General features: G+C 31.8%; 1 protein-coding gene across 1 annotated transcript; it reads right to left on the reverse strand.

The window, feature by feature from the left end:
- Positions 1-1,005: 1,005 nt before the first annotated feature.
- On the reverse strand, positions 1,006-7,312 carry LOC124919604 (putative uncharacterized protein DDB_G0277003). The gene is made up of 10 exons (XM_047459877.1): positions 7,146-7,312; positions 6,967-7,036; positions 5,900-6,028; positions 5,751-5,814; positions 5,576-5,663; positions 4,006-4,090; positions 3,660-3,716; positions 2,725-2,811; positions 1,839-1,909; positions 1,006-1,467 (listed from the first exon to the last, which is right to left on the reverse strand). Exons 1-10 carry the CDS (start codon positions 7,244-7,246, stop codon positions 1,161-1,163), a joined length of 1,059 nt encoding a protein of 352 aa, XP_047315833.1. The 5' UTR covers positions 7,247-7,312; the 3' UTR covers positions 1,006-1,160.
- Between the last annotated feature and the right edge of the window lie 3,232 nt (positions 7,313-10,544).

Consider the following 10,544-nt stretch of genomic DNA (forward strand, 5'->3'; position numbering starts at 1 on the left):
TGTCCTAAATGAAACTTCAAAGGACCACCGTTCCCAATAATGACTCCTCTAGAGAATGATGAGCCGATTGTTTGAGTTGGGAAGCGGCTAGTAAATCTGAAGAGTAGTAATTTGTCGAGAGCTTTCCTGAATGGTCGACGGCGTTGGATCTTTTGAAGATGAGGAAGCTCAAGGAGAAGGCACCTGAATTTGCGCTTGAGATAAGCCGTCGACCTCAATTTCCTTATGTGGTGTAATCTTAATAGGAAATTCCATTGTATCTCATTCAAATGTTAATAATATAAGCTTTCATAAAATAAAATTAAAAAATAATAACAATAATAATAAACAAGAAAATAGAATGTATTTCCGGGAAATTTGATGAAATGACCTTAATATTGGCCTTAATTGGGAAAATGACTAGCCCCTAATAAATATTGCGCAAATGATCACTTCCCATTTTTCGGACGAAAATACCCCGTCACGTCACGCGACAGGTATTTTCGTCATAACACAAGGGAAATGGTCATTTTCGAAAGTTTTATTGGGCGTTAATCATTTTCTCAGGCTTTATTAAGGTCATTTTCATCCCATATTCCCAATGTCCTCTTTCTATAAACACTTTTCTTTCCATTGAATATAATTAAGAACATTTGAAATTAATTTTTTTTTTCTTTAAGTAAAAATAATATTCACTTAAGCTTAAATTTTACAAGTTAATAGAAATCGAAAATGACACTTAATTTCTTATGTAAATTCCACTTGAACTCCTCTTGAGTTAAAAACAAAAAATTAGATATAGATTCATAAATTATTTTTAACATTTTTTTATCTAAACGCAACCTAAAGAGTGTTTCTAAACATCCAGATATGTTTCTTGCAACTCAGAAGGCCTGATGACGGGTTGATGCAGATGTTTAGCATTTAAAGCATATCAATGATCATGATTTTGGTTCTAACAAGAAATGAGTGTTTTTCAAGTTTCATCCATGTATATAAAAGTATCATTCGCAAAAGACTAAAACCTTTTAAAACCCAACCAATATTTTTCGGCTTAAGTTAAGAAAACCATGTCAATCTAACAAAATTGCAAGTCACAAATGAAGAAAAGAGTGATCAGCTAGCCAAACAAAGCCAATACTCTCAATCCTGACAAGAATGGTTTCATTTGGAGTAAAATGTCAACAACTTGTTATATCCATCGTGATGGTAAACAATCGTAAACTTGAGCGATCATATGAATGCATATAAGGGAGCAAATTCATAGGTTTAGAGCCTTTTTCTGTTATATCTTCAATAGAAAGCTTTGCTTCCTTTACCAGCACAAGAAACAGATTGAATGTATCGATGTTTCTGATGACCGAAGCAATATAAGCCACAGGACGACTCTGAACTGTAGATGAAGATTTCTCACGGTTTAATAGACAACCTAATACTCGAACCAGGTGTGGGAGACATTCGGGGTTATATATTACATCTGCACCCAAACTGTAAAAAGCAGGAAAAAAAGCTAAGGTTAGTTAGGTAAGAACTTGACATAGTACCAAACAAGTCCTTATTGAGCACACCGAATGTAGCATGCAAGAATATTAATGAATTGTTTGTTACAAATCCAAAATATTCTACATATCTATAAAATAATATGGATTGTGAAGAAATCATCTTTAAACCAAATAAAAATAATAATTACACTATAATGTGAAGTATGATCCCAAAAACAACCTTTTACCAAAAAAAAAAAAACCATTCTTTAATTAGATTATGGTGAAAATATCAATATGCTCACTGTTCATCACTACTCTTTAAAAGCAAGAAAATGTCATATTGAGTTAATGAAAAATAAAATAAAATATACCTACATTATATCAGGTCGATTCTCCTTAAGATCATTTGCATTAGCAGATTCCCATGGTACATGGATGCACCTTACCTGAAATTAATTTGTTATTAGTGACAGAAAAACCCTTATAATTTTGTTTACAAAAAAATGTTAATATTAAACATTAAGTATATTTTTGTCATACCACCCAGATATACATTTTTTTATCAAACAAAAGTTTGTTTTCATGATAAATCTAGATCAAAAACATATAAGTGCATTCACAAATTACAAATAGGAACAAGAAAACGAAAATGTGAAAAGTCTAAATCCATTGGCTACCCATTAAGAAGCCTCAAACTTTCATAGAGCTGTAATCTCAATCAAAAGCAACTTAAAAAAAAGTTTCTTAGTTTCAAATGCAGAAGGATAAAAGCTCTCTTAGTTTCAACTGTTTTTTGGAAATGTATAATAAACCACTTTGCAAGCTAGTGAATGTAATACTTTTTTTTCATATGTTGTGGATTTACCAATTATTGGGAAATCAACTTAGATGTTTTGAGGAGGACTTTGATTTTCTGTTTTTGTGATCAGGTTGTGTTTTGTTTCATCATGTCATGACTTGTACTTGTTTGGTAATATCTCTACCATAGTCAATGCAACATTCCCGTTAACTATGCTTTGAATAAAATTTTCATTTTTCAAAAAAAAATAATTAAAACTTCAGATTCCTATGAATCTCATAAGGTCATAATCATAAAATTTGAAGATATACTTCTCATGCCGACACAAAGAAATGGCTGAACCTATGTGTTTCCTCGGGGGAAAATGGCATACCAATATCCGGTTACTGTTTGTTTTATGGCATGCAACTAAAGTAGGGTACAAATTAAGACTATCTTGATGAAGCAAACAATAAGTCATACCGAATCTGTTCTGATTATGTGCTTGTTCAGCTCCAAGTTAAGCTTCAAATTTGCTAGTGTTGATAGGTCACCATCACTTAACATCACCTGCCACACAAATGCGTGATAATTATAGTTGACTAAATATTTTTACTAAGAATATGAACATGTACTGAGTAACCAACTCTTGGTATTTCTATTATAAGTTGAGATTGTTAAAAGAAACTAAAACAGGGCCTCTTAGTTTTAACTTTTTCGTAGTATCTTTGCCAGACAAAGTTAAAAAGTTGAAGCGTATTAACTTTGTAAGATCGTGTTATTATATTATACTATAAGAATTAGCAAACTTGAGTTGGCAGAAATAATGCTACGATACAACTACTTGTGACCTCTTTATTTTTATTTATTTTTATTTTTTTTCTCGGGTTTCCCCAGACCCTTAGGATCGACTAACCCATGTGCAACTTCTTGTGACCTCTTTAATTACCCCAAGCGATCTTTTTTTATATAACTGAATGAAAAAGGACAATTCCTCATTGTCCCTCATAATTGACAGTTGTCCATCTTAGACTGCTATGCATGAACCAAATGCTTAGTGTGAAAACATCCTAAAGACAAGCCTACATTCATCTCCAAGATCACGAGTCTGAGGCGAACTCATCTGCTTGGATTCCTGATGCCTTGTCAAGAATCATGGTTGTTCCATGCGCTTATACTTACTACTATATACCTAGAGGCTAGTACATAACATAAAGAAGGCTATGAATGACTTTCAAAAATGCAAAATATAGGGATGACAAGAAGCATTTGTTGCTAAATCCTCTAAACGGTAGGATATTATTGGTCCACTTAACCATTAATTCATTTGAGAGATAGTAAGATGAAGGTCAACTTGAATCAATGAATCTGCAAGTCATGCAAAGAATCCTACACACAAAGAAGAAGAGGGAGTTTACCGTGGATGCATTTACATGGGCAAGACAAATTCCAACTAAACCAACACCTGATCCAACCTACATATCAGATTTTAAGTAGGTATTGAGAAGAGCAAAAGAGAAAAGAAATAAAATGTAAACCTTCAGCATAAGAAAAATTGGGAATTACCATTTATTTCATATTTTCTTAGTCATTTAAGAAAATTATTAGTGTTTAATGGAAAATCATGCCCCACTTGTTTTTCTCTTTTAAGGAGACGTGAAGCTAACATAGTGAGAAAGCTATTGAAAATATTGCCATCACAAAACAAAATATTTACTTTGGATGGCTAGAATTAATCATTCAAAGAAGCAGGACGTCCTTTACCTCAAAACAAGATTTACCAGAGAATATTTCTGGGAAGGAGATAATAAACTCCGATAAATAGAGGCTAGCAGGCCAAATTGAACACCTGCACATTAAAAACGTATCAAACCATTATGTTTAACAAGAAAATTCAATTAGGATATGTTTGGTTCGGGCGATATTGGAATTGGGGGTTCAATTCCAATTCATTTGTTTGTTTAGTGACATAAAGTAAGAAATTATAATTGGAATTGAATGTATATGGTTTTTGAAGTTTCAATTTCATCATTCCTACTTCGGAATTGAAATTGTGTTTCAATTCCAATTATTATAAAATTGGAATTATATCCCAATTTCAATTTCCACTATCCACTCCAAACATAGCCTTTAAAGAAAAGTATCAGCACATTAACTTAATTTTGCTTTTAATGAAAGGACTATAAGACACTTTTCTCAAAAGAAAAAAACTTCATTTTGCATATACATACTAGTAAGAAAGACAAATAAGATCGAATAAATCATCAGGAATCCCCAGTAGTCATGTATCTATACTGAAAGTTCCAGATTAAAGAGTACTAACTTATTCCTCAAGAAATAGTCAACCATAACATACAGAATTGGAATGAACTAAAATACCTTGACAATATGGACCAAATCAACTAACTTATACTAAAACGCAAACTGCTTCCATGCATAACACATATATCATCAAACAGAAGTATAATACACATCTGCTGAGTGCCTGATAACATCAACCCACATCCATTAGTTTTGGCCAACCACTCAGCACTTACCTTGCCAATGTATTTAGATGCAATTTGTGTAATGCTATTATGAAGGTCTGTTGTAATATAAATGCATTTATTAATATTACAATTTCAAAAGTGATCCCAGAAACAGTAAAATATTGGCTGTTTTGTTACCAACTTGTTTTCATCATCGAAAAAATCTACATTTGTTATATTTTTCAAAAATCACAATCATCTAAATAACAATTTGATCATGATCCAAAAATAGCAAAAACACAATATACTCTATATAGCAAATGAAGCTAAAAATTATACTATAATTTTGATCATGATGAAGAAAACAATTTGTATACCAAATGAGGCAACATAAATTATACTAGAATCGTGATCCAAAAATTAATAAGATTATGTTCTAAAATTTCTTATACCAGACACAAAAATAAACAATTTCCATTTTAACTTTGACAATTTTGCAATGAGATCACGATTGTGACAAAATACTAGTTTCTAAATATACTCTTATATAAAGAACATACAAATCTTATTGAACTGCACCATTTGGATAAGAGATGTTATGATTCATGACATGAAGTTCTATAACTAGTTTGCACAACCAAAATGGCATGGTTCAATAAAGTGCAACCAAATATCATTACAAAAGAGCTATTGAAATACCTCACAATTGCAAGTTATTCATAAACCATCACCTAAAAGTGGAAAAATTCAAGAAAAGAAGTAGTGGTATATAAGACAAGCAATTCAAAACATTACAAGGTATAGAAGATACAACAGATGGACTTGAAATTATATGCAGGTAAACAACTGACAACAACTATTCATACCCAGTGTCACCTTCCAGCATGTTGACTGAACATTGCAGTGGAACAACTAGTTTCCTAGATTCTTCAAAGATTGGAGACTTGTAATAATCTAGAGAAGCATGAAATAAATAAATCATTCAGCACGAATTCACGCATCACAAAAATCATCTACAACAACCATGAGTAAAATATATACCATCAGGAAAAATAAATGAAACCTGTTTCAAGACCCTTTTGTCTCCCTTCTCTAGATGAACATCCTATAGTACAAAGATAATGTTTCAAATATGTATGATCACATACTAGGAAAAATAATCATAAAAAGTTGAAATCATAGACTGTTACCTTAATTGAAGTCATATAAAGTGCAAGATGTTCATATAATTCATCCAGCACGTCAATGCCTTCAACTTCAACTTCTGCAATAAGCTTCTTCAGAAATGATTTCATGTATGGTCCATGGGACTTCAATCCCTGATCTCGTAACAGCAATAAAGGCATGCCAGAAATATATAATTAATGCTTTCCACTCATATTTATCTATCCAGTAGATTTGATAAAATGTGAAACTAATGTCAAGAAAGTACTTTAAAAACTATTTTACCCATTTAATGACCTAATTTCATTAATTTTCAGGGGTTAGAGTTGTCTTTTGAATACTCCTTACAAAGTTAAGCCATATTTTATAGCGTAATTTGATCTGAGTCTAAGTAGATGAGTGATTCAAATAAAAGTTGTCATCAAATGAGCTTACATATAAGAGCTTAATCATTTAAATTAAGTGATGAGATATCTTATCAAACACCGTCTTAATGTTCATAATGACATGTGAACTTCTTAGATACAATTTTTAAAAGTCTGGATGTTGAATTCACATATAACATGTACCAAGTAGATTGTCCTTGATGATTTCATATGTTAGCAAGTAATTTTTAAAACCATATACCCAAAGTCAAGGTTCACGTGAGAATTTTAACAAATCGAGAATTTTAATTTCTCATTACTTCAACAATAACATGTCAGGACTCTGAAGAACCAAAAGTCAAATGGGAGACTGCAAAAACATGACTAAAAAGAGTGGACAATGTTGATGATTCTGTTCTATACAAGTTTCAACTTCATCTTTTCAGTTGACAAATTAGATGAAACAAATCTTCCTAAATTTGTAACATGTGCAAGAATTTGCAGCTGGATTTTATTTAAAGACGTGAATCTATAAGAGTTTCTGGTTTGTATTCCTTGTAGACAAGTTGAATGGGAAAAAGCTCTAGAAATTAATCAGTACAATGAAACCCTAACAAGACTCAAAAAGCTCCAGGTTCTGTTCTAAACAAGTTATATTAATGAGGGAAACTTGCAAAACTAATCCATATCTGCAAATTTCACAGCCGGATTATATGAAGTTGGCTTACATCTTTGCTTAAACAGTGATCCCATATGAATTTCTGTACAGCCGGTGCAATTGACCCATCTCCACAGACTCTAAGATCTCGCATTTTAGTACATCATCACACATTAATCACTGTACATCTAAAGGCAATGAAGATACACTAGCAAGAGAATAGTGGATAATGGGATTAAGGAAGTTTACCGAGCCAACGAGATTAGGACTTGAGGCGGCTCCATTGCGAGAAAGGCGCAGACCAAGTGTATGCTAGCCGAAGCCGCTATCTCCAGATTTACCTCGGCCATTTGTCTTTCTCCTTCTCCAAACACACGCTTCTGTGTTTTGGTTGGGTAGGCCACTTTTCTACAGAGTGGAGAGCTACAAGAACTTTGAAAACTTATCGAATCAGTATACCAAAAAGAATAGTTATATTTATATTTTTAACATTTTCTAAAGATCAATCGCTTCTTCAAAATTCAGTTATAAATTCAAAAAAATTAAAAATAAATAAATAAAGTAACGGGGGAGGGAAAGGGAAAAATGACCCTAAAAATGGGGTAAATGAGTTGGGGACAAACGCATAATTTTAAATGCACTAGTGACTACTTCATATTTTTTAACGAAATTGTCTCTGTCGCGAAACGCAACCGAATGTCATGTGAAAAGTCCACAATCGCGAGAGGCAACCCCGGTTGCGAGAAGCAACCGACAATCGGGAGACGCAACCGGAATCGCGAGACGTAATTTTTTTTTGTCGCGATTGTGGACTTTTCAAAAAAAAATTGCGTCTCGCGATTGCTGGTTGCGTCTCGCGATTGCTGGTTGCGTCTCGCGATTGCCGGTTGCGTCTCGCGATTGTCGGTTGTTTCTCGCGACCGGGGTTGCGTCTCGCGATTGTGGACTTTTCTCGCGACATGGACAATTTCATCAAAAAAAATATGAAGTGGCCACCAGCGCATTTAAAATTATGCGCTGGTCGCCAGCTCATTTACCCCTTTTTAGGGTCATTTTGTCAAATTTCTCGTGAGAAATATACTTATCGAAAAAAAATTTTAACATGTTCGTTCTCTGAAAAAATAAAAAATTGCAAAGAAAAGAAATAAGTTTTTTAATTTTTTAAGCAAATTAGGTTATTCTCTTTTTTTTTTCTCTTCTAAAATCACTCTTAATTATTAATTGCCTTATTATTTAAGATGGTATCTGAATTAAGAACCAATTCTTAAGTTGACTTTGTTCAACTCCACAAATTAATATAATTTGTTCATTTATTTTTAAATTAATCTACTTTAGCATTCAAACTCAATTTTTTCTTTTTATTTATTTATTTATATTTAAATTCATTATTATATATATATATTAAAATATTTATTAAAATATTTAAATTATTATTTTTATACATTTAATTATTTATATTTTAATATATATATTTACATTTACATTATTATCTTATATATATAAAAAATTCATTAAATATTATATAAACTAGCATAAATTCTGTGTATTTATACGTATAAGAATATATACAAAATATTATTTATCTAATTAATTTAAAATTGATTTAGTTAGTAAAAATTAAGTTTAATCTAAACGTAATGTTAACATATATTTTATCACATCGGCACTCACTTAACCCTTTAATTGACCATCATTTTGTGACTCACACTTTTTATATGTCTCTTTTATCCCTTCGGCAAATCACGCATCAATCTTAGTTGACCTCAATTGATGATGCACCTCTTATCTCTCGTCAAACTCATTCATTAACTCATTGACTCTCATCTTGTGACTCACACTTTTTCATATGTTTCTTTATCCTCTCGGCAAACCACTTATCAATCTTGGTCGACCTCTCTTTTACTCCCTACTTCAACAAATTAACAACCAATCTCAACTGATCGCAGACATCTTATCCAATGTTAAATCAGCCATTAACCCTCAATTGACCATCATCTTGTGACTCACACTTTTTATATGTCTCTTTATCTATTCGACGACAAATCACCTACCACCCGACCTCCATCTCGTGACCTCACACATCAAATATTCACCAAACCAACCGCTAATTTCGACCTCACACTCGACAAACCACCCATCACCCGACCTCCATCTCATGACCTCGCACTTTCAGATGTCTTGTTTTCTTTGTTTAAAAGTTGCGCCACCATATATTATAATCAATAATGCATTCTTGTAAATCTAAATTTACATGTTTTGAAATTCGAACCGTAATCTTAAACATGAAATGTAAACATTTTAATCACTAGACCACTTGAGATTGTTAAAATAATTTTATTATTTTGTATATTTATATATATTTTGTAGAGAAATAGTTAGGGGGGGATTTGAGGGAATAAATTTGAGAGTGAATTACGTGGCGCAATCTGATTTGCCGAAAAAATAAGAATTTTTTTTTCTCTCTCCTAAACCTTTATCATTTTTTCAACTAGTGATGTGGTCACTCTCTCATTTCCTTCTCCAAATTTCATCCCCTGTCACTCCTCATATTTTGTATTTAATATTCATTACCAAGTTAATTTTTATATTAACCAAAAAATTATTTATACTTATAAAGAAAATATTAAATATATATAGTAAGAAAAAAAATGTATAATAAAAGATAAAAATGTATTTATATAAAATTAATGATGAAAATTAATATAATATATATAAGGTAACTACATTTAATATATATATATATATATAGAATATGAAATAAGAGAGAGAAAATATATGTTGACATGAATGATTCTGGTGCAGACGTTGATGATTCTGGTGAGCTTAAATTTTAAGTATCATTATATATATATTAGAACTGTTTAATACAAAACACGATCAATCAAAATATCACCAAATCGAAACATGACGATATTAAGCATTTGAGAAATAATAATAATAACATAAGGCACAAATGTTCATCAACAAATAAACCTAACATAAAATTTAGTGTTAGTTATCATGTATGTCTTTTGGTCTTAAAAATGCGGGAGCAACTTATCAAAGATCAATCACAATTATCCTTAATGACATAATCCACAAGAAAGTGAAAATCTATATCGACGACATGATCGTCAAGACTAAGGATCGACAAAGGCATGTCCAAAACCTCGAAAAATGGATGTCAGATACTTTCAATAAGAAGGTAAAACTCAGAAACCTCAAAGAAGGTGACCTAGTTCTCAAACGAACTCATGAACTCCAAGACTCAAGAGGTAGGTTTTGTCCCCAATGGGAAGGACCCTTTCTAATTAGGAAAATACTCTTTAGAGGAGCAGTTTGTCTATCTACCATAGAAGGTGAAGAATTAATTGCCCCGAATAATCTCGACGCACTTAAAAGATATTTTGTATAATATCAAGCTAGGCGTAGAAAAATTTTGAGCTCAACCTTAAAAAAAGCTTATTTCAACATAATTCGACTCAAGTTTTATCAACTTGCACCACTAGTCAAAGGACTCATGTCCGAACTACGAAAGACTTTATTCTTCTCAAGTATAAAAATAAAATAAGGAAAGAAGATACGTATGTAACCTACATTTTTGTATGTCCGGTCTTAAATAAATAACAATTCTCAGTCTTTTCACCAAAAGAGAAGATAAAATTTTTT

The sequence above is a fragment of the Impatiens glandulifera genome, chromosome 1 (assembly GCF_907164915.1).
Source record: "Impatiens glandulifera chromosome 1, dImpGla2.1, whole genome shotgun sequence".
In the NCBI taxonomy this organism is placed as follows: domain Eukaryota; kingdom Viridiplantae; phylum Streptophyta; class Magnoliopsida; order Ericales; family Balsaminaceae; genus Impatiens; species Impatiens glandulifera.

Bases quoted from the DNA above. Each gene is read 5' to 3' on its own strand.
- LOC124919604 (XM_047459877.1), bottom strand. From the start codon at position 7,246: ATGGCCGAGGTAAATCTGGAGATAGCGGCTTCGGCTAGCATACACTTG. The intron at 5,664-5,750 runs GTATATATTTTA...ATGCTTCTCTAG, and splicing joins TTCATTTATTTTTCCTGATG to ATTATTACAAGTCTCCAATC. The intron at 1,910-2,724 runs GTATGACTTATT...AATTAATTTCAG, and splicing joins ACATAATCAGAACAGATTCG to GTAAGGTGCATCCATGTACC.